This window comes from Hyperolius riggenbachi, chromosome 2 (assembly GCF_040937935.1).
Source record: "Hyperolius riggenbachi isolate aHypRig1 chromosome 2, aHypRig1.pri, whole genome shotgun sequence".
Classification (NCBI taxonomy): Eukaryota; Metazoa; Chordata; class Amphibia; order Anura; family Hyperoliidae; genus Hyperolius; species Hyperolius riggenbachi.
The window spans coordinates 499,977,720-500,001,257 of record NC_090647.1 but is presented as its reverse complement, the minus strand read 5'-3'; the positions used below and the strand labels follow the sequence as shown (position 1 = coordinate 500,001,257).

The following is a 23,538-nucleotide window of genomic DNA, read 5'->3' as shown; positions in this document are numbered from 1 at the left end:
TTGCACTGAAAACCATTTGTTGGGCATGGTTCTCAAATGTTTTTTTTTATGGTTCAGAGACTGTTTTTTCATTCTTATCCCCGAAACAAGCCTTGGTTTTCCACCTGCACCATAAAAACCCTCTGCAGTCTGATTCATTTTGGTTCCTTTGGACTTCTGGAGAACATAAATGGTTCAGCAAACCTCACCTGATGTTAGGTGGTAGCTGTGACCTGGGTCATAGTGGAACATAACAAGTGTTGCTGACAGGCTAGTGAATTAGCAGGTGTGCAGTTGCAGTCATATGCATGCTCTCAGGCAGGGGCGTAGGGCCTGTGGTCGCAACGGTTGCCTCGGCGACCGGGCCCGGCTCCTGAAGAGGCGGGGGAGGGGCCCGGGGGGCCCATGTCCGTTTGGACTCGGAGATGGGATCCCTGCGTGCGTTATTGGGAGGGGGGAGCTGCAGCCGTGGGGAGGGCAGTCCGACCTCTCCCCGGGCCCCCCCCTCCCCCTCAGATGCAGAGTGCGCAGCGCACGGAAGCGCTGTAGGCAGAACTCACCTGCCTGCGTTCCAAGCGCCGCTGGTCTCCTCCCGCTCTGCATAGATCTGCTGTTACACACTGCTTCCGGCTAAACAGGAAGCAGTGTGTAACAACATCTATACAGAGCGGGAGGAGACCAGCGGCGCAGGGACGGAGGTGAGTTCCGCCTACAGCGCTTCCGTGCCTATCCGGGGGGGCAGCTACCTACTCTAACCTATCCTGGGGGGCCAGCTACCTACCTAACCTATCCTGGGGGGCCAGCTACCTACCTAACCTATCCTGGGGGGCCAGCTACCTACCTAACCTATCCTGGGGGGCCAGCTACCTACCTAACCTATCCTGGGGGGCCAGCTACCTACCTAACCTATCCTGGGGGCCAGCTACCTACCTAACCCATCCTGGGGGGCCAGCTACCTACCTAATCCATCCTGGGGGGCAGCTACCTACCTAAGCTATCCTGGGGGGGCAGCTACCTAACCTATCCTGGGGGGCAGCTACCTAACCTATCCTGGGGGGGCAGCTACCTACTTAACCTACCCTGGGGGGCCAGCTACCTACCTAACCTATCCTGGGGGGGCCAGCTACCTACCTAACCTATCCTGGGGGCCAGCTACCTACCTAACCTATCCTGGGGGGCCAGCTACCTACCTAACCTATCCTGGGGGGCCAGCTACCTACCTAACCTATCCTGGGGGGCCAGCTACCTACCTAGCCTATCCTGGGGGGCCAGCTACCTACCTAACCTATCCTGGGGGGCCAGCTACCTACCTAATCTATCCTGGGGGGCAGCTACCTACCTAACCTATCCTGGGGGAAAGCTACCTAATCTATCCTGGGGGGCAGCTACCTAACCTATCCTGGGGGGCACCTACCTCATCTAACCTATACTGGGGGGCAGCTACCTAATCTAACCTATACTGGGGGGCACCTACCTATCTAACCTGGGGGCACTTAATTGTCTAACCTGTATTCGGGGCACCTAGCTAGCCTATACAGGTGGCAACTATACTGGCTACCTATATTGGAGGCACCTACCTAACTAACCTATACTGGGGGCACCTACCTATCTAACCTATGCTGGGGGCAACTATTCTGGCTACCTATATTAGAGGCACCCACCTAGCTAACCTGTACTGGCGGCGCCTGCCTATCTAACCTATACTGGGGGCAACTATACTGGCTACCTATGCTGGAGGCACCTACCTGGCTAACCTATACCGGGGGCAACTATACTGGCGTACCTATGCCTGGCTACCTATACTGGGGGGACCTATAGCTGGCTATAGGGATTCGGATATGTGTGTGCGTCGGGTGTTGCCGGGGGAGGGGGGCTGTTGTTGCCGTGGGGGGGGGCCACATCCAGATTCCGCATCGGGGCCCAGAGGTTTGTAGCTACGCCACTGCTCTCAGGACAATGTTTATCTAACATATCTGAGTGTTCCTGGATTTATGGAAAGGTTTTTGCTCCGGGCTCATGCATGCAACCAAATGTTAATTCACAAGTTTTTCAGCAGTCATTGGTATAGTTTAACAAGGGTTAAAAATAAACCTAATAGATATATTTTCATTAACTTAGCCTACGTTTACAAGAACCCTCATGAAGTAGCACAAACATTACGAAAAATGGCTAAATTTAGTCCACATTCAAAGGAATTGCTTATTTTTTTGTCTGCACCCTTTTATTGCTGAATGTAGCAGCATGGGGGATATTGTAGCCAGTGACACCTCTATACTATGTTGGTATAAATGAAGGATGTGGAGTCACCATCTGTTTTTCCCATATATGGAAGCTCACATGCTGGAGGAGCTAAGCACATATTCCTTACTGTAGGAAAGGTGCTGTCACCTCACCCACACAGCCCTGCTCCCTGAGCTCTGCTCTGCCTGGGTACCTAAAGCCTAATGATCATATGACCTGCATACAAATTAATGTTTTCTAAAGTAAGTATAAAAGGGAACCTGAAGTGAGAGGGATATGGAGGCTGCCATATTTATTGTTTGTTAATTAATACCAGTTGCCTGGCTATCCTGCTGATTGTCTGCCTCTAATACCTTTATTCATAGACCCTGAACAAGCATATGCAGATCAGGTGTTTTCTGGCATTATTGTCAGATCTGGCAAGATTAACTGCATGCTTGTTTTTGGTGTTATTCAGACACTACTGCAGCCAAATAGCTCAGTGGGGCTGCCAGGCAACTGGTATTGTTTAAATGGAAATAAATACAGCAGCTTCCATATACTTCTCACTTCAGGTTCGTTTTAAAGGGTAAGTGAAGTAACATGATGAGATAAACTTGTGCATGTTAAGGAGGAACTTCAGCCTAAACAAACATACTGTTATTAAGTTACATTAGTTATGTTAATTAAAATAGGTAATATAATCTCTTACCCACCCTGTTTTAAAAGAACAAGCAAAGGTTTGTGATTTCATAAGGGCAGCCATCTTTTTGGTTGAAAGAAGGTGACAGGGTGCATGAGAAACAGTTCCAACTGTCCTGTGTCCTGATCACCTCACCCGGTTGCTAGGCAACGTGAATAACAACATAGGAAATCCCATCATGTTTTGCACAGCACCAGGGGGGGAAAGCCCGGGCAGTTTTATTTGATGGGGCGGAGCTTAGCTAAAAATGCAGTTAAAAATGAGACTTCTATAAGAAAAACAAAGCTCTGATGCTGTGAAACTGTTAAAGAAACACCAAGCCTTTTCAGTTCTGCTGAGTAGATTTTTAGTCTGGAGGTTCACTTTAAGTCCCAATCCTACATAGAACTAGCTTGTGACTAACTGACAGTTTCTTTACGGTCATTGATAGCTAAATACGGCTGACAAAATCCTGTGCGACTAAGAAACACTTCTGCAGGAGACAGATTAAAAAAAAAAAGTTCAATATAGTTAAAGGATTGTCTATGTGGGAGCTGACTAACATTAAAAAAAATTGTAGTCAGGAAAATAATCAAAAGTTTAGAGCTAGAATTTTAACCTTCAAATATGAAAGAAGACAATTTTAAAAGGACAGTTTTAGTACAGTACTATTTTGGAGCAGGGGAACAAGATTCAACTGTTTTTTGCATCCGTTTATTTTCACTTCAGGTTTGCATAATCTTGTTGTCTCCCTGATTCTGCCTGGAATAGTTACAAGAGTTCCTGATAAATCGGTTTAATGAACCTCCCTTGTTTCACTCAACACTACATTAATGCGATGCTTCTCTAATGTTTTTTTATCTAGGTGAGTTGGTCATGATGTCTACACCAGTATACAGCCGCACCCTGATCCACACTCTACGGACCGGACAAATAAAAGCCTGCATCCCGCTTACTGAAGGGGGCCTAGCAGGGAGCATCCTCCGCTACATCCCAAGGTCCACAGGAGTTGTTATAGGTGAGGTCTCATTATGTGGCATACTGTAAGCTCGGTGAAAATACATTTCAGGGTAAGTCCACCTACCAGTCAGATCTGAACCATTGAAATTAAAACGTGGTATAGCGCTCAACAATTACACACTCCCAGACCCAAATAGAATCAGTCCATAATATCTCAAAACATGATCCTAGAGAAAAATCCTTTTCTTAAAGTCCAAGTTTAAAAGTCCTTCATTCATCAAATCTTCTTTGCACAATTATGATAAACTTTATACGCTCACCAGATCTGTAGGCCAACCTGAATTGATCGGCAAAACACGCTTGTGACACTTTGTCAATGATCCCACACGACCAGTCTGCTCCAATCACGCCTCCTCAGTATTCAGACCATAAAAGCAAAACACACTTCCATAGGGTAATATTGTATGGCAGCTTGGTTCACCACTCCCTTTATAAGATCTATCTCCAGTGGTTCCCTGAATTTTGTAACAAAACACCCAGTGACACTTCCACCGTATTTCAACAAAGCCTCTCACCGTTTGTCTGTGCTGACCCAGCACAGACCAGCCAAAGCGCTTGTTTGTAGTAGTGTCAGATGCTGTGTTCTATATCCGCCTCTTCCCCTAGGACTCAAGCAGGACTCAACATGGTGTAATACCGTTTATTTAAAATATAAAATATTAAAAGAGTGCACTCACAATCTTCCAAGGTTAAATGCGCATATCGAACATTAGAAAGCCGGCTGGCGTCTCCTCCACTCCATAGGCTCCGCGGAGCCTATGGAGTGGAGGAGACGCCAGCCGGCTTTGTAATGTTTGATATGCGCATTTAACCTTGGAAGATTGTGAGTTCATTTTTCTTATTGAGGTACACACTCAATTAGGTATATAGCGATCCAATTGGTTGACAGAAGTACATATATACCGTGTGAACATATTGTTTGAGTCAGAGGGAGGAGCGCACAAGACCTGCAAATCATATTAAGATCTGAACCATTGCCTGCTTCTTGGAGGTACATAGAGCCTTGCAAAGGAGTTCCCATCTCCTGTTATGTGTAGCAGCACACAATTCCATCCGAGTGTTCCTCCTAGGCTACAGCTTATGTGCCCTCTGCAGAAATCTAGTCCTGATGTTCTCCACCCCAGGTCCAATGCATCTAGCTTCAGAGGCCTCTGTAGTGGGTTATTTTTTTGTTTTGTTTTTTACTATGGGCCAGATGGGACTTGTAAACAGCTTCATTCCACCATATAAATATGGTTGAACTATGTTGGACCGTTTTCTGTTTTTCTCCCTTGTTTCTGTTACAGATGCTCTTTGCTGGAGGATCCCAGCTTTGTACTCCTGGCTGTACAAGGAGGGAGGTTTGTCAGAGGAGCAGCTACTGGGCAACTTTAGCTGTGGATTAGGAGTTTTGATCATAGCGCAGAGGAACGTGGCCCAGCAGATTCTAGTAGACATCCAGTGTGAGGAGGAGGCCTGGATGGTGGGAGGTCTAACTCAACATTCCACAGGTAATCATTTCCCTATAATGACACCAACCTAGATTCCTACTGAAAAAATTGCAAAAGATCATTTTTTCCAGCCCTTTATAAATAGGCCTCATAGACTGTTAGGGTCTTGTTGCCCAGGAACAATGATGATAAACCTGACGGTCCTGTTTCATGAGTATTGCACCATTTGTGTATATACCCTTTCACTACAACCACTGAATTATGTCATCTCACCGGACATCACAACAGTATATTGTGGCAAAAAGTGACACTGCCCAATTCAGAAATATCATATATTAGAATAAATTAGTTCTGTAGATGGTGCAATAAACATACTGTATTTACTTATACATAAAGTTTTTTACTCATTACAGTAAAGAAAACGGATATTTACCCTTTTTATGTTATGGGAGGGTAGGGTTAGGTTAGTGGTAGGTGTAGGGTAGTGTTAGGCGTAGGTAGGGTTTGGTTAGTGTTAGGCATAGGTTAGTGTTAGGAGTAGGTAGTGGAGAGTAAGTGTGAGAGGAACGCTAGGTAAATTTATAGTGTAATATCAGTAATGATACTGTAATGATCAGTGAGGTATCTGATGATCAGAACCAGCTCTATCAGAACAAAAGTCAGTATTTTATTCAATGTGTGATCACACGTGTTTTGGGTGCACAGTAATATACAGGTGGCAAGGGTTATCACTTAACCTCCCTGGCGGTTTATTTATTTTGCCAGGGAGGCTGCGGGAGGGTTTTTTTTAAATTAAAAAAAAAATATTTCATGCAGCCAACTGAAAGTTGGCTGCATGAAAGCCCACTAGAGGGCGCTCCGGAAGCGTACTTTCGATCGCCTCCGGCAATCGAAAGTAACAAGATAGGCCGCAATGAGCGGCCTATCTTGTTTCGCTTTCCTCGTCGCCATGGCGACGAGCGGAGTGACGTCATGGACGTCAGTCGACGTCCTGACGTCAGAGCCGCCCGATCCAGCCCCTAGCACCGGCCGGAACTGTTTGTTCCGGCTGCGCTGGGCTCGGGCGGCTGGGGGGACCCTCTTTCGCCGCTGCACGCGGCGGCGATCGGGCAGCACACGCGGCTGGCAAAGTGCCGGCTGCGTGTGCTGCTTTTTACAGAATGGAAATCGGCCCAGGAGGGCCTGAGCGGCGACCTCCGGCGGCATACCCCGAGCTCAGCTCGGGATTACCGCCAAGGAGGTTAATAGAGAGTGGTCGTACAAGCAAAGTCGGTAACAGGTCGGTCAGGCAAAATCGTAATGAGTATACAGGCCAAGGTCGGCAACAGATCAGATAGGCAAAGGTACAGAATCAGGAAGGCTTAATCAGAGTAAGAGTTCGGGCTAAGGTCGGCAACAGATCAGATTGGCAAAGGTACAGAATCGAGAGGCAGAGAGTAATCAGAGGTTCAGGCAAAAGGTCATACACAATAAATCAATATACAATAATAATAATAATCTCCTAAGCTAAGTGTGAATCCCCGGGGTCCTGCCGGATCAAACACACACGGATCTGACTAAGGTCTGAGAGCTTTCACTGCGAAGTTTCAGCAACAGCAGACAACGAGCCACTGACAACACAGGGTTTAAATACAGAAAGGCAATTCCAAACTACCCGCCCAGCGAAACCCGGCCAATAGCAGCGAGAGTCAGTGCACTCCTGTCAGCTGACCGGCAGGTCAACTGACCTGCCTCCTCAGCGCATAAAGGTCCTGTCTCCTGGTATGCGCGTGCGCTGCTCTGCTTTGATGCAACCTGGAGAGACCTGTTCTGCCGGAAGGAGATGTCTGTGAGATCCGCGGTGACCTTAGACGCGGTGGCCGCACCGCTTCCCACTACAGAGGTAACTAGATCACTCCTAACAGATACCAATATTCTACTATTGGCATTATCCAGTGCACAATTGAAGAATATTGGTAATACCTGTATTGCTGATATTCTCCTATTAGCTTCACCAAGCACCTGGGCCGTAACTAAAGGGGAGCAGCCCCTGTAATCGCAGGGGAACCCATAGCTGTGGGGGGCAATCTACCAACCTTCCCTTCCTCGGGTACAGGGGATACTTCAGATCAGATGTTTTGTGGCTACACTTGTTATGTGAGTGGAGATCATGATGAGCCCTGTGAGATGGGCCCCCAGGCTATGAAAAGTGTGATGATAAATAATGATATTACTAGCAATATAGGTCAATAACAATTAAGTGCAATGTCAAATAAAAACCATAATAAAATGGTAAATAATTGTGGTATTACATTATCTGTAAATTTACCATTGATGTTGAACCTAACTATAACCTAACCTCTCCCTACTCTCACACAGAACCCTCCCCTGGTGGTACCTAACCGGCCCCCCTGGTGGTGCCTAGCCCTAAAACCACCCTGGTGGTGCCTAACCCTAAGTCTCCCCTGGTGGTGCCTAACTGTAAGACCCCCCCTGGTGGTGCCTAACCCTAAAACCCCCTAGTGGTGCCTAACTGTAAGACCCCCCCCTGGTGGTGCCTAACCCTAAGACCCCCTAGTGGTGCCTAACCTTAACATCCCCCAATCCCCGCTAACAATAATACAATAAATTACAATTTAATTGTAGCCACCCGCTAAATAGGGTAACGGCTTTCTATATTATGAAAAATAACAATTGCACCACATATATATTGATAAATAACAATTGTGCTCATTTTTGGCTGCAAATTTTTCAACTGCTCCTCTATTGGTGTATCTATTTTACATTTAAAGTCTATATTAAGTGACAGTTTAACTTAGGGCCTCTTCTAGACCACTGGAGTCCTCCTGGTTCCTCGTGGTCATTCCACGCTGCTCTTTTCAGCCACTGTATCCCTTGGAATTCTGGCCGTCTCAGCCTGTCGCGGGCTACTGCACATACGTGGCCATGGCTGGGCACCTCCTCGACCACGCTCCCGTGGCACATAGGCAGTTGCAATTTTTATGAACTGCACAAGTGCAGAAAGCTTCCAGCCTCAGGGCCATGTATTCAGCTTTCGAAGGGGAGAACAGATAAATGAAGAAGAATGGAACAATGACGAGGTACCAGAATGACTACAGGGGCCCTGAGAAGTTAAACTGAGGACTTTTTTTACCTTACATTTCCTTTAAAGATGAAATGTGTTGGTCTTTAGATTAGACTATCTCACCAGAGTCCACTCCTGTTCTTTTTGTTTGTTGAGTTCCTAAACATGAGTAACGTCTCTGCCCCACAGGAGGGAAAGACTGTGATTTACTGCTCTCTCAAAATGGGGAAAAGGGGAAAGCAGGCAGGTTCTAAGTACTGTATATAAATGTTTCTCTTATCATGCTATACGTCACGCTAAATTACACAAGTAAAGTTTATCATCTCAAGTTTTATCTCTGTTCTTTTCACAGATTCCCCTCGTGTTCAAGTCAGGCATCTGTTAGAAGCAATGAAAATTAACACAGTCCAGTTATTAAGAACTGTGACTCTGAAAAAAACATCAGCTAAGATGTCCAAGGTGGCTGTTTTCATATCTGGCAAAGGTAAACTTTTATGAACGTACACAGATGGGGAGGAGCAGAAGATGAGGGTACATAGGGAGATTTTTTCCAGCATGGGAAGTGTGATGGTACTCTGCTTAGTATCACCCGGCACCATTCCCCACCGCTCCCCAGTTAAAGTTGGGTAACTCTCTCAAAACTAAAAGTCTAGTACAGTATCTACTCTAAGTTACGGTACATATAAGAACATTTGAAAGCATTCCCTGTGTGTAAAATCATTTCTTTTCACTGCCGAGAGCAGTAGAAGCTTGCTTATCTCTGGTCATCTGCAAATGTAATCAGTGCTGGCTGAAGCTCTCTGCCTGTGTCTTCACCCTGTTCCCGTCCATCTGCTAAATAAACACATCACCCTGGCAACAGCTGAGTCACTTCAGCAGAAAAGGAGGGAGGCAGAATAAAGGGAGAATCTTGCCTTTGCTGATGACCAGAGATAAGCAATGTTCTACTGCTCTTTGTAGTGAAAATAAATAATTTTACACACAGGAAATGCTTGGGAAGGCTTTCAACGCAAACGGGCAAACAGTTCGCCCATTCGCGTTTAACATGAATTTTCCTGTCAAAAGTTTGAACATTAAAGTCAATGGCCGCTGAATTTAGTGATTAATAGCAAAGCCCCCATACATGCTAGAATCACCAAATTTGCAGGATCTGTAAAGGAGAACAGTGGGTACAACATTTTTTTTTCAAAAATACCTTGTTTTTGAGATAAGGGTCCCTGGCAACTACATCTCTTTTTTGTACCATTAAAAAGTTTCATGTGCAGAGTGTGGGAAATTAAAAAAATATATGTCTTTAACTCCTTCTCCCCCAAGCAGGTTGGAATATCCAGAATGTGGAGCCCTGGGCTCTGCACCCCTAACTATACCAGCCCACATGGTCCATGGTTTGGGGGGCTCTGGAAGAGAGGGGGGCCAAGCCTCCTCCTCTCCCCAAGAGCCCTTGTCCAATCCATGGGGGGGGGGGGGCACATCATTTTTTTTTAATTGTCCAAAAAACAGGTACCCCTACATGCTAGAACTAGAATCACTAAATTTGCAAAGTATGTTAAGGGGAATGATAAAAACAAAAAAGACCTTGTAGTTTAGAAAATTCTGAAAATCCAGTTTAAATCTACAAAAAAAAGTCATTTAAAAAAAAAATTGCGGTTAAATGAATGTGAAACAAGTTCTGTTTTCTGGGCAAAACATTTTCCACACTCAGCACATGAAAAGGGCTTCTCACTAGTGTGAGATCTCTTATGTTTGATGAAATCTGATTTCTGTGCAAAACATTTCCCACACTATGCATGTGAATAGGGCTTTTTTGGCTAGTGTGAGATCTCTCATGACTGGCAAGGTCTGATTTCTGTGCAAAACATTTCCCACACTCTGCATGTGAATAGGGCTTTTTTCGCTAGTGTGATATCTCTCATGACTGACGTGGTCTAATTTTAGTGCAGAACATTTCCCACACTCTGCACATGAATAGGGTTTTTCACCAGTGTGAGATCTCTTATGTTTGTCAAGGTCTGATTTCTGTGCAAAACATTTCCCACACTCTGCACGTGAATATGGCTTTTCACCAGTGTGTGATCTATCACAACTTGGCCCTTATTCAGTTCACTTTTTCTCTAGATTTTTCACACAGGGGATAGATTTTCATCTTCTGTTTAAAATAAATTTTCAGCACTCTGGAATTGAAAAAGTTCCAAGAAGTAGATGAAAAATTGCTGTAAAAATTATTCAGGGTATCCTGTTTCTTGCGGGTGGCTTAACAAGCATTTTATTAACAAGTTTGAAAACATCACTTAGGAGAAAACTTAGGAGAAAAAAGTGAATTGCATATGGGCCAAGTGGTTACTGTACTTTTACCATACTCTGCACATGGGGGGAGGGGACACACATCATATTTATTTAATTGTCCAAAAAAACAGGTACCCCTACATGCTAGAACTAGAATCACCAAATTTGCAGAGTATGTTAAGGAGAACGGTAAAAATAAAATGAATGTTTTTTGTTTTTTTCAAAAAGACCTAGTACTTTTTGAAAATTTAGAAAATCCAGTTTAACAGTAGGACGTTGAGTTTTGATGCGACGTTAAAGTCGCAACACAAATTACAACATAATGCCCCCAAAAAAGTTGCAACGCAACTTAATGCCCCGTTACAGTCGCATACAGTAGAGCATACAGGCAATGAAAAGTATGTTTCCAAGTCATTACTGAGCATGTGCAAACAGTCCAATGCAGCTAATAACGTGTATAATGCCCTGCATGCAGTACTTTCACTTAACATGCAGCGTTAGTCACCAACGCAACGTGTGCACTGTGAATGGGTCATTGATTTTTCATTGCAGTGAGTTATTCTGCGTTAAATGTTGTTTTAACGTGCGACTTTAACGTCCCACTGTGAAAAAGGCCTAAATATACAAAATGAAAAAAGTATTTTTTTTTACTGAAGTTAAATAAATGTGAAACAAACTCTGTTTTCTGGGCAAAATATTTTCCACACTCAGCACATGAAAAAGACTTCTCACCAATGTGAGATATTTTATGTTTGTCAAGATCTGATTTCAGTGCAAAACATTTCCCACACTATGCATGTCAATAGGGCTTTTTAGTAGTGTGAGAGCTCTCATGACTGACGTGGTCTAATTTTAGTGCAAAACATTTCCCACACTCTGCACATGAAAAGGGCTTTTCATCAGTGTGAGATCTCTTATGTTTGACAAGGTCTGATTTCTGGGCAAAACATTTCCCACACTCTGCACATGAATGGGGCTTTTCACCAGTGTGTGGTCTATCACAACTTGGCCCTTATTCAGTTCCCTTTTTCTCCAGATTTTTCACACAGGGGATAGATTTTCATCTTCTGTTTAAAATAAATGTGTGGAAAACATTTTCCACACTCTGCATGTGAATAGGGCTTTTCGCCAGTGTGAGATCTCTTATGACTGGCAAGGTTTAATTTCTGTGTAAAATATTTCCCACACTCTGCATATGATTAGGGCTTTTTCACTGGTGTGATATCTCTCATGACTGACAAGGTCTACTTTCTGGACAAAACATTTTCCCCACTTAGCACATTTCCCCCACTCAGCACATTTTCCACACTCTGCGTGTGAATAGGGCTTTTCACCAGTGTGAGATCTCTCATGACTGGCAAGGTCTGAATTCTGTGCAAAACATTTCCTTTCCCACACTCTGCATGTGAATATGGCTTTTCATCATTGTGTGATCTTTTATGTTTGACAAGATCTGATTTCTGTGCAAAACATTTCCCACACTCTGCATGTGAATATGGCTTATTGCCAGTGTGAGATCGCTCATGACTGGCAAGGTCTGAATTCTGTGCAAAACATTTCCCACACTCTGAATGTGAATAGGGCTTTTCATTAGTGTGAGATCTTTTATGTCCGACAAGATCTGATTTCTGTGCAAAACATTTCCCACACTCTGCATGTGAATATGGCTTTTTGCCAGTGTGAGATCTCTCATGACTGGCAAGGTCTAATTTCTGTGCAAAACATTTCCGCCATTCAGCACATGAAAAGGGCTTTTCACCAGTGTGAGATCTCTTTTATGTTTGACAAGGTCTGATTTCTCTGCAAAACATTTCCCACACTCTGCACTTGAATAGGGCTTTTCACCGGTGTGTGATCTATTGCAACTTGGCCCTTATTCAGTTCACTTTTTCTCCTGATTCTTAACACAGGGGACAGATTTTCATCTTTTTTTTTTTTTTTTTTTTTTTTATTAAGAAAGACCTTGTACTTTTAGAAAATTTAGAAAATCCAGTTTAAATCTACAAAAGGAAAAAAGTCATTTTTTTAATGCAGTTAAATGAATGTGAAACAAGCTCTGTTTTCTGGGCAAAATATTTTCCACAATTAGCGCATGAAAAGGGCTTCTCACCAATGTGAGATCTTTTATGTTTGACAAGATCTGATTTCTGTGCAAAACATTTCCCACATTCTGCACATGATTAGGGCTTTTTCACCAGTGTGATATCTCTCATGACTGACAAGGTCTACTTTCTGTATAAAACATTTCCCCCACTCAGCCCATTTTCCCGCTCAGCCCATTTCCCACACTCTGCATGTGAATATGGCTTTTCGTCAGTGTGAGATCTCTCATGACTGGCAAGGTCTAATTTCTGTGTAAAACATTTCCACCATTGAGCACATGAAAAAGGCTTTTCACCAGTGTGAGATCTCTTATGTTTGACAAGGTCTGATTTCTGTGCAAAACATTTCCCACACTCTGCACATGAATAGGGCTTTTCACCAGTGTGTGGTCTATCACAACTTGGCCCTTATTTAGTTCACGTTTTCTCCTGATTTTTCACATAGGGGATAGATTTTCATCTTCTGTTTAACTACATAATGACCACATCACGCCGATGGGCGTGACCACAGCAGCAGCACCAGGATTGCCTAACGCCAATCGGCGTCAAGTCCTGGAGCTGCAGTTTGGTAGGGAACGCATGCGCGCATGTGCGACCTTTCGCTGCCGGTTCAAGAAGCTCTGCTCCATGATTAGCCTGCTAGCCGCGGCTGGCAGACTGTTACGAGCTGACAGGGGAAAGAATTCCCCTTTGTTTACAATTGTACAGCACTGCTATCTCCTGCAGCGCTGTATGAGGGACACTGGGCTGTCCCTCAGAGTGGCTCTCTCTGTGTGGCCTCTCATAGGCTTATGCCTATGAGAAGCGGGGAGCAGTGCGCAGCAGAGATCAGATACCTCCAGCATAGTGTCCTATTAAGGACACTAAAAGGAGGAAAAATTTGTGTGGTGAGTTGTAGGTCTGTGCAGCGCCCTGACCAAGCTACGCAACCCTGTATTCTAAAAAATGGCCTGGTCATTAGTGGGGTTTAACACTGCAGTCCTCAAGTGGTTAAAATAAAATTTCAGCACTCTGAAATTTTAAAAGTACCAAAAAGTAGATGAAAAGTTACAGTAAAAATTATTTTTAGTTAGGCTTGAACGATTTTAGGAAAAAATTGAATTGAGCGATTTCTGCCTGAAATTGTGATTTCGATTCGATTCATGATTTCCTTCCAATCAAGCTCTGTTCCCCTTCTGTGCCTGTTTGTTCCCCCTCTGTCCCCGTCTCTCTTTGTTCCCCCTTTGCCTCTTTATGCCGCCTCTGGGTCTGTCTCATGCCTGCTCTGTTTCTCTCTGTGTCTCTCTCTGTGCCCCCTCTGTGCCCGCTCTGTCTCTGTGGCCACTCTATCTCTCTGTGCCTCCTCTGTCCCCCAAGCTGCATCAGTACGGGACATAGCTTCAAGCACAAGTCCAGTAATGCCCGTCTATCCACTTCACCATCTGCAGGCTCTAATGCACAGAATACTTCCTGTATGTCACGTGACGTACAGGAACCTGGAGTTTTGCCAAGCACAAGAGCCGACAGACAGTGTTGGACTCGTGCGGAAGGTATGTCCAACGCTGCAGGCCGCATGCGCCGGGACTTTGGGGAAGTTTGAAGCCACTTCTTCAAACTTCCCCCATGGGGAAATGACGTGATCGCGATAATTGCCGATTTAACAACTCCGAAATTGTGATCTTGGTGATCGCGGTTTCAGTTGAAATTCGATTTATCTTTCAGGCCTGTTTTGAGTATTCTGTTTTTTTGGGGTAGCTTAAAAGGCATTTTATTGACAAGTTTGAAAATATCACTTAGGAGAAAACTCAAGAGAAAAAGTGAATAACATATGGGCCAAGATGTGGTTTCTGTACAAGACTTTTCCCACACTCTGCACATGAATAGTGCTTTTCACCAGTGTGAGATCGCTTATGTTTGACAAGGTCTGATTTCTGTGCAAAACATTTCCCACACTCTGCACATGACTAGGGCTTTTCACCAGTGTGAGATCTCTCATGACTGACAAGATTGGTTTTAGTGCAAAACATTTCCTCTGAATACTCGACGACATATGGAGAAGCCGCACACGTTGATCCCTGCCACAATTTACCAACGAACAGCCCTGCATCCCATTCCCAGCCCTGGACGTGCTATATGAAGCCCGATAGCAATGACATTTCTGAATTCTGCTACAGAATTTCATTTTGCTGATTTTAAAAAAACATTTTTTCTATTAAGTATTCAAAATTGATATTCTCATAAACGGCAAGGTCTTTTTGAATTTTTTATTTTTTTTGCTTCTTGTTCCCATAGTTCTCATTAACACTAAAATCACCCACTACACAGATCACACATTTCAATCCTTTTCTGATCTACAAGTGACTTCATTTATAATAACCCAAGGATGGGCATGACATCAGGGAAGCAGCATTTACAAAAGGAAATCTTAATGGAAGCCCCCATAATCTCAACAAAGTCTCTCTTCACTCCTGAATTCAGCTGCCACCCTTAAAGGACAACTGTAGCGAGAGGGATATGGAGGCTGCCATATATATTGCCTGTTAAGCAATACCAGTTACCTGGCTATCCTGCTGATCCTCTGCCTCTAATACTTTCAGCCATAGCCCCTGAACAAGCATGCAGCAGATCAGGTGTTTCTAACATTATTGTCAGATCTGACAAGATTAGCTGCATGCTTGCTTCAGATGTGATTCAGACTTTACTGCAGCCAAATACATCAGCAAGACAACCAGGCAACTTGTATTGTTTAAAAGTAAATAAATATGACAGCCTCTCATTTCATTTGTCCTTTGAAACCACTGCCTTGCCAAATCACAGTTTCGTTCAACTTAAAAACTTATTGATTGGCTTGTACAGGTCAGTAGGTCACCAGAAAATTTGATCAATGTGATTAGATCTGCTGTAAATGTGAAGGACGTTTCAGCCACTGGATGACTTCATTTATTGTAGACTAAAATATGGCTGTGCTTGGTGTGAGGGGACCTGAAATCCGGCATCACCCAGGGAGCCTGATGTCTATTGTTTGCTGATCTGTTTGACAAATGATTCTTTCAGGCCTGAAGCTGAAGATTGTGATTGACACACTCAGGCAGCTTGGGAGCTGTGCAAAGCTGGCCCTCATCATCTCCAACAAGAGTGCTGTGGAGGAACTCCGGAGGGCCGTAGCGGACGGTATTCCGACTCGGGTAGGGTTTCTCACAACCACCACACAATTATTTGCTGCTCAGTTCATCAGATCCTGTAGCAGCTGGATAGTGTACTGGTTAAAGCGGATCTGATATGAAAAACAAACTATAACAAGTAACTTGTCTATATATCTTATCTAAAGTTTAGATAGTTTACACAGCAAATCTAGCTGCAAACAGTTTTAATAGAATATGATTATTTCTTCCTGTGATACAATGACAGCAGCCATGCTGTTTGTAAACATTACACAGAGGCAGGCTTATCTGTATCTTGAGCATTCAGCCTGTGAAAAAAACCTAATCCCTCCTCCTCCCTTCTGCCTCTGAAATCAATGGCTAGCAACACCTCCTCCTCCCCCTGCCCAGACTGAGCTCCCATGAGCCCTTGCTACTGCCAAGGCTCTCTGAAAACCTGTGGGCGTGGTTTATTTAGTTTATAGGGAATTAAAGTATTAAAACAAAAACAAAAAAGTATTTGGCTTGAGGAATGCCCTATAAACAATAGGAAAGGAACACAATTATGCAATGAGTAAAAGTTCACCTCGGATCCACTTTAAGGGCTCTGCCTTTGACATGGGAGACCAGGGCTCGCATCCTGGCCAGGGTCATTTCCTATTCAGTAAAAAGTCTTCCTAACACTGCAGGATGGCCCCTTGAATGCGCCCTTAGTGGCTGCAGCTCTTGAGCGATTTCAGTCCATCAGGAAAAAAGCGCTATACAATTGTTATGCTGGGTACACACTATGAGATTTTCTGGCTGAATTACTGTCAGATCGATTATTTCCAACATGTCCGATTTGCTTTCCGATCGATTTCCATTCACTTTAATAGGAAGTCGCTCGAAAAATGCTCGGAAATCGATCGGAAAGCAAATTGAACATGTTGGAAATAATCGCTCTGACAGTAAATCCGCCAGAAAATCTCATAGTGTGTACCCAGCATAAACATTATGTACCTGTGTTGTATAAGTTACAAAAATGAAATGATGGATACAATGGCACACTGGTGACTTCAGTTTATTAGTAGAGATTTACCGTAAATTGTATATGGTTTGAAATTTCACCTAACAAATGCACCATCTGACAATTTTGATTGGCCCAATTTCAATTTGTGCAGGATTTGCAGTAAATTTGCATGCAAACTAGAGGCTGCATTTCCACATCATGCAAATCCTTGCACCCAAAAAACGCACAATGCTAGTTTCCATATTGTCTGATTATCTGCAAACGTTTAAAGCGGTTTAAAACCCTGACATAATATTCAATAAACATGTTTTCTTACCTTTTATATGCTATACGGTTATCATATTTGCTTTTGTGCATAAGTATTTTTATTCATTTAGAAGTTATAGGTTTCCAAAAGTACAGGTTTTTGCTTTGTGTGAGCTGACTTTGCATTTTATTAATAATTGGTTTTATTTGTTGCTGTTTTGCAGGCAGACATGCTTCCAGTGTCTCTCTGTCTCCAGCTGATTCTCCACAGTCAGAGAATGTGTCACATTCCTCACTTGTTATCTTGTGTTTACTTAAATGTATCATTATTTAAAGTTCAGATGCGTCTGCAATTCACTGCACTCAACTTTCAAGCTCTTTGTGTAACCCTTCGAACGCTGGTCTAGTAAAAAAAAATGCGGGTTGCATATTATATGCTGTAAATAATGTTTTAGAGCAAAGAAGAAATGCTGGGTTACATTCCACTTTAAACAGGAACTGTAACAACATATATTAGAATGCAGTAAATTATTCAGAAATCTGGAAACCCACGTTTACACTAAATATCCTGGTATCAGCATCAGCAACACTTCCTATAGCTACTGTACAGATTGCTGTGTATTGGTAAGTAGCCCCGCCCTCCCGAGGCCTGGCCTAGGCTGTTTATCACATGGAATTCTCCCACCAGAGCATTCTGGGAGAGCAACTATATTTCTACTGGCTTTAGAATTCTCAATAAACTTACATTCCACAGAGATCACCTGACAGGACTAGTGTTGCCGCCTGTTATACATTTCAGAAAGTAATCCGGGAAAGGAAAGATTTTATAATATGCAAACACCCCCCCAGCATCCCTTTAGATGTGCAGCTCTTTAGGCTATCTTCAGAAGGAGAAAGCATAGCTCCCAACTGTCCCCCTTTAGAGCAACAGACCCTCTTTGGGTACCAAATCCCCATCCTTATTTCTTCCTTATTTGTCCCTCTTTCAGGACTGATGTGAAGATCTATGTAAATAATTGTAATTTTCTACTGAAAAATGTGCTTAACTGACTTTACACTTCACTCCCATCCTATAAATTGAGAGATTTCTTATTTCCAAATGTTAATATTAAAGTGGTCTGAAAGTCAGCATTTCTACTTTGCTCTAAAAGATTCCTCACGGCTCTACTATCCCAGAAATAAATTGTAGCAGGACATCACTGAAATGGTTAAACACAGCACTTTGTCCTGCTATGCAAAGGCTATTCAGCTTCAAGACTAGAGATAACATCTTTGTTTACATTCCAATGTTAATACATTTGTGTGCAACAAGTAAAAAAAAACACTCTGAGAACTCTCACACTCTCTGTTTCTGCTTCAGACACACACACACAGTTCAGAACAGCTCATCGGAAGATTTTAATATATAATAAAAAGCAGTTGGAATAAAATGCAATGGCAGCTTTCAGGGCAAGATAAACTACGCTTTAGAAACTTGTAATTTGTAGACAGACAATATTACTTGTGCACAAAAGCAAATATGATAACTGTATGAGTAATAAAAAGTAGGAGAACACATTTTTATTGAATCTTATGTCGGAGTTTCAGACCACTTTAAGGAAAACTAATGATAATAGAAAGGACCAGTGTGGTAAAATAACATCTTTTGCTTATCGATTCTTTGTAGTATGCATTGACTAGGGGTGTGGCAGGGGTGTGTCTGGAGGTGTTGCAGGGGCATGTCTTAGGGTGTCCCTCTTTATTATCTCAGCAAGTTGGGAGGTATGAGAAAGGAGCTGCTCCATTTGGCATAGCTGTTATTTTGCCCTGTCTTCGTGTATGCAGGTGGTCGATCACACGCGCTTTACATGCCATTCAGATTTTGAGAATACGATATGCAAACTGCTGGAGGAGTTTTCCATCGATGTGATGTGTCTGGCTGAGTTTGGACGGAAGTTCTCAGAACAGTTCCTGTTGGCATGGAAAGGTACATAGACTATACCTGTGGCTGTCAGGAGAACAGCAAGTCTACAACACTGCAACAGCTAAAAATATATAACTAAAACATACCTAGCTGATGTGCAATAAGATTATTGATAAGGAAATAATTATTATTATCCTATATATGACACCAACATATTACACAAAGCTGTTAAGTTAAAAGATACCTGAGATGACATGTGACATGATGAGATAGACATGGGTATGTACAGTACCTAGCACACAAATACTGTAACTATGCTGTGTTCCTTTTTTTCTTTCTTTGCCTGAAATAGTTAAACATCAGGTATGTAAGTGGCAGTTCCTGTCTGAGTCAGACTACAATGTGACCCTCACTGATAAGAAATTCCAACTATAAAACACCTTCCTAGCAGAAAATGGCTTTTGAGAGCAGGAACGAGATAAAAGGGGTCAGTTGTTCATAGGTTATAGCTCTGACATATTTCAATGAATGTGTCACTGAGCAAAAACAATAAAGCAGTAACAACTAAAAAGTAGATTTAAATATAAAACTGTGGAATATCTTAAAAGTCATTTCTAGGAGAAAGAGGATAGATACAATTGTTTATTTTCACCTTAGGTGTCCTCTAAGGCCCTACTTCAAGTGTGCATTGCATGTAAACCATTTTTGCATTTTTTACACTTCCATGCATAGAAATTAACTCTTTCAGGCAGCAAAACAAAGTAAAACCGCCTGGTTATTAATATGTTTTGTATGGTACATACACATGTTTATCATGTCACCTATTGCCTCGGGTACAGCAAAGCAAACCTGTGATGGGGAGGGGTAAAATTTGGATACTTACCTCAGTAGTGGGAAGTTTCTAGATGGTTCAGAGCAGGGATAAGCAGAAACTACGCCAGTGCGAATTTACGCATCGTAGTTTGCATCTACGCATTGTAGTTCATAGGCAAAGTTTCAAACCTACGCTTACGAATTTACGCGTAGCGAAGTACCGCTACGCGTAGCTTACGCCCACTATGCGTAGCTAACATGTGTATTGCGTAGTGAACTACGAATGCGTTACTCGCGTCTATTTTTCCGCATGCGATTGTATGCATACAAATTTACACATTGGAAAGGGGAATGTACGCATAGAAGGGTTCCCAGTATATGCATTTATAAAGAAATTAATGCGTACAATTTTCTGCATACGGGCATAAGTATCCGCATACACTACGCTTCGCACTACGCGTAATTGCGTATTTTAACACGTATTCTACGAAATTCATACGAAGCGAATATTTGTTTTCGAAGCCGTAGTTTGGCGAAGCATAATTGCATAAAACTACGCGTATTTCCAGCGTAGTGAAGTTGGCTGACTACGACCATCCCTAGTTCAGAGGCTTTCCAGATCCTTTTCAAGCCCACAGTACAGATGCTCTCATACACAGAAGTATGGCCATGTGAACATATTCAACAAGCTTTGGTAAAAAAAAACAGCAGCACAGTGGCGTAGTGGTTAGCGCTCTTGCCTTGCAGCATCGGGTCCCAGGTTTGAATCCCAGCCAGGTCAACATCTGCAAGGAGTTTGTATGTTCTCCCCGTGTCTGTGTGGGTTTCCTCCGGGCTCTCCGGTTTCCTCCCACATCCCAAAAACAGAGATAAGTTAATTGGATTCCCCCTAAAATTGGCCCTAGACTATGATACATGCACTACATGATATAGACAAAGGAGAATGGTAGGGACTAGATTGTGAGTCCCTCTGTGGGACAGTTAGTGACAAGACAATATATACTATGTACAGCGCTGTGTAATACGTCAGCGCTATATAAAATACTTAAATAAGAATCCCAGCGTAGGACCGGTGAGGTACATGAGCATCCACCCAGTCACTGGAGTTCCAGTTACAAATCTGGAAGCTACTCTAGGTTAGGGGACCCAACAGGAATCCTCATAGGGAACAGTTTTTCAATCACAGCACCCTCTACAGCACAAAGCCTCGCGATTGGCCAAATAGTGTGGGCGTAGTTTGCTACAACCTATTGGAAACCTAGCAGTTTGAGTGGGTGCCCACCATCCAATCACATTAGCTGAATTTCCCTATGAGGTTTTTTGCCAAGTCCCCTAATGTAGACTACCACGGCAGATCTTGCATAGCTGCCAGCAGGAGAACGGAGGGGACTGAGATAACGCCAAGGGACCTGGCGGACTACAGGGGGCTGGAAGAAGTCCCAGGTAAGTAAAAGTAAACTGAGCACAGTTTAGGTGGAATTTAACTACTTCTTCAGATAGTAAACAGAAAATAAAGCAGTGGAAAGAAAGGTAATTTTAGGAGTAGGAAGTTAGATACAATTATCTCAGTTTATTTTCATCTAGGGTTTCCATTACCCTCCCCGGCGTTCAATTTTCCCAGGATTTCTTTGCAAAAAGTGATACAATTTATTTTTAAAACCTTTTTCCTGTAACTTGCCAAAATGTGTCAAGCAAGGGTCTAGTATACAGTGCAGGAGAGTATTGATGTGTATGCACGTTTATACTGTTCACAGCATGTTTTTATGGATGGACATTTCTGTCCATACCGGTCAGCGATTGGCTTAGCTACATGGATGCTACTGGTAGTGGGATAGTCTGCATAAATTTCCATTTATAAATAACTAAGTGCAGGCCTGCAGCTCTCCTTTATTGGATCTTGTGTGATTTCTATGTCCTGATTAGGGAAGATTCTGAAGCTATGGCCAGAGCAGTCTACATCACAGAGAGAAGAGGAGCCTCCTGGGAAGAGATTCCATGGCTGCTCAGTCTCCTTCATGCTAGTGAGTACTTCCTGATGAATCAGAATTGTATATTACATCACATTCAGGGGAGAAATTAGTGCAAGGCCTGGTTCACACATTGACAGGACATTACTGGTACAGAAATGTGCAGCTCTGTTTTACCTGACTACACTGGAAATGTATACTTTTCATGTGTGAACACACCCCTAGAAACACATAAAATGATGCCAACTGTGAAAAACTGACAGGACACCTTTTTGAGGCCTGGTGCGCACCAAAACCCGCTAGTAGATCCGCAAAATGCTAGCAGATTTTGAAACACTTTTTGTTATTTTTCTATGGCGTTTTGCGGATTGCTGCAGCGGATTTCAGTATAGTAGAATTTCACATATTGTTACAGTAAAGCTGTTACTGAACAGCTTCTGTAACAAAAACGCCGGCAAAACCGCTCTGAACAGGCGTTTCAGAGCGGTTTGCGTTTTTCCTATACTTAACATTGAGGCAGAAACGCACCCGCAATCCAAAAAATTCCTCACCCCAGGAGGATTCGTTTCTGCAAAACACCTCCCGCTCTGGTGTGCACCACCCCATTGAGATACATTGACCAAGCGGATCCGCAGCCGCAAGCGGCTGCAGAAACGCTGAAAAAGCCGCTCGGTGTGCACCAGCCCTATGTGTTATCCAAGCCTTAGGCTGGTTTCACACTGCATAGCTGTGCTGCAAAGATCGCTTAGCTAAAAATAGCCTTCAGCTATTACCTCTTCAATGCGCAGTGATCTCCCTTCTGGCTGCAAGCCATGCAGGAAGTGAGGGTCTCTAGCGCTCACTTCCTGTGGCCAAAATTTGAATTGCACGGAAGTGTATTGAAAAAATATACGCTTCGGTGCAAATTTTTATTTAAAAAGCTGCGTCCCCGTAGATTTACATGACTTTCAGTCACCGCGCATGTTGCTGACAACGTGCTGTTGATTTTGCGTTAAATCAGGCACTTCCGACAGGTCGCATTGTGCCGTGTATGAAATGCCCCATAGACTTTCATTGGTGTAGCATTATCCTGCGGCAAAACAGGGTAATGCAACACACCAGTATGAAAGAGGCCTAGAGCTGAGTACACACGTACGATAACGATAGTTTGAAAACGAACGATAACGACAATCGGACCGATAATCGTGTGTTCCAAATTTTCCAACGATCGTTTTTTTGGACGATAACGACAGTTATTGTTCAATCCGACCGATCCAACCCGGCGGATTTTTTCGAAAGATAATCGTTCAATCGTTGCAGTGTGTACAAAAATCGTCCGATAATAATTATCTGTGGAGTAGTACGCATGTTCTTATTGCCTGTCATAACGTCACTCCCGTTTGCGCACGCATTTTTTATCGTTCGTCGTTCAGTACTTTATACTTATATCGTTCCCGTGTGTACACAACCGTTCAATACGAACGATCTTTTCGGTCTAATTTGAATATCGTGTAAACGTCACGAATTGTTCGTAACGAACAATCTTTATCGGACGTGTATACGAACCTTTAGAGTGTTTAGACTTCAAGCCTAACTAAAGGCAGTACTGATAGTAGGCAGATTCTGAAAACAGCTATGTTGGTTAACATCAGCTATAAGCAACAGCTGCAGAGATGAGCTTTTCAAATTGAAAAAAAACAAAAACAGCCCTTTGTGCTGTTG

The 23,538-nt window shown here is 43.2% G+C and overlaps 1 protein-coding gene across 3 annotated transcripts in view; it reads left to right on the top strand.

The window, feature by feature from the left end:
- Window positions 1–23,538, top strand: part of LOC137547186 (trifunctional purine biosynthetic protein adenosine-3-like) — a 79,241-nt gene that overhangs the window by 48,389 nt on the left and 7,314 nt on the right. For all 3 annotated transcript variants that reach the window (XM_068270466.1, XM_068270464.1, XM_068270467.1), the window contains 6 exons: window positions 3,747–3,899; window positions 5,188–5,391; window positions 8,748–8,879; window positions 15,814–15,944; window positions 18,979–19,120; window positions 21,794–21,891. In XM_068270466.1, coding sequence (XP_068126567.1) covers window positions 3,747–3,899; window positions 5,188–5,391; window positions 8,748–8,879; window positions 15,814–15,944; window positions 18,979–19,120; window positions 21,794–21,891 — 860 coding nt within the window. The remainder of the gene's footprint in view (window positions 1–3,746; window positions 3,900–5,187; window positions 5,392–8,747; window positions 8,880–15,813; window positions 15,945–18,978; window positions 19,121–21,793; window positions 21,892–23,538) is intronic.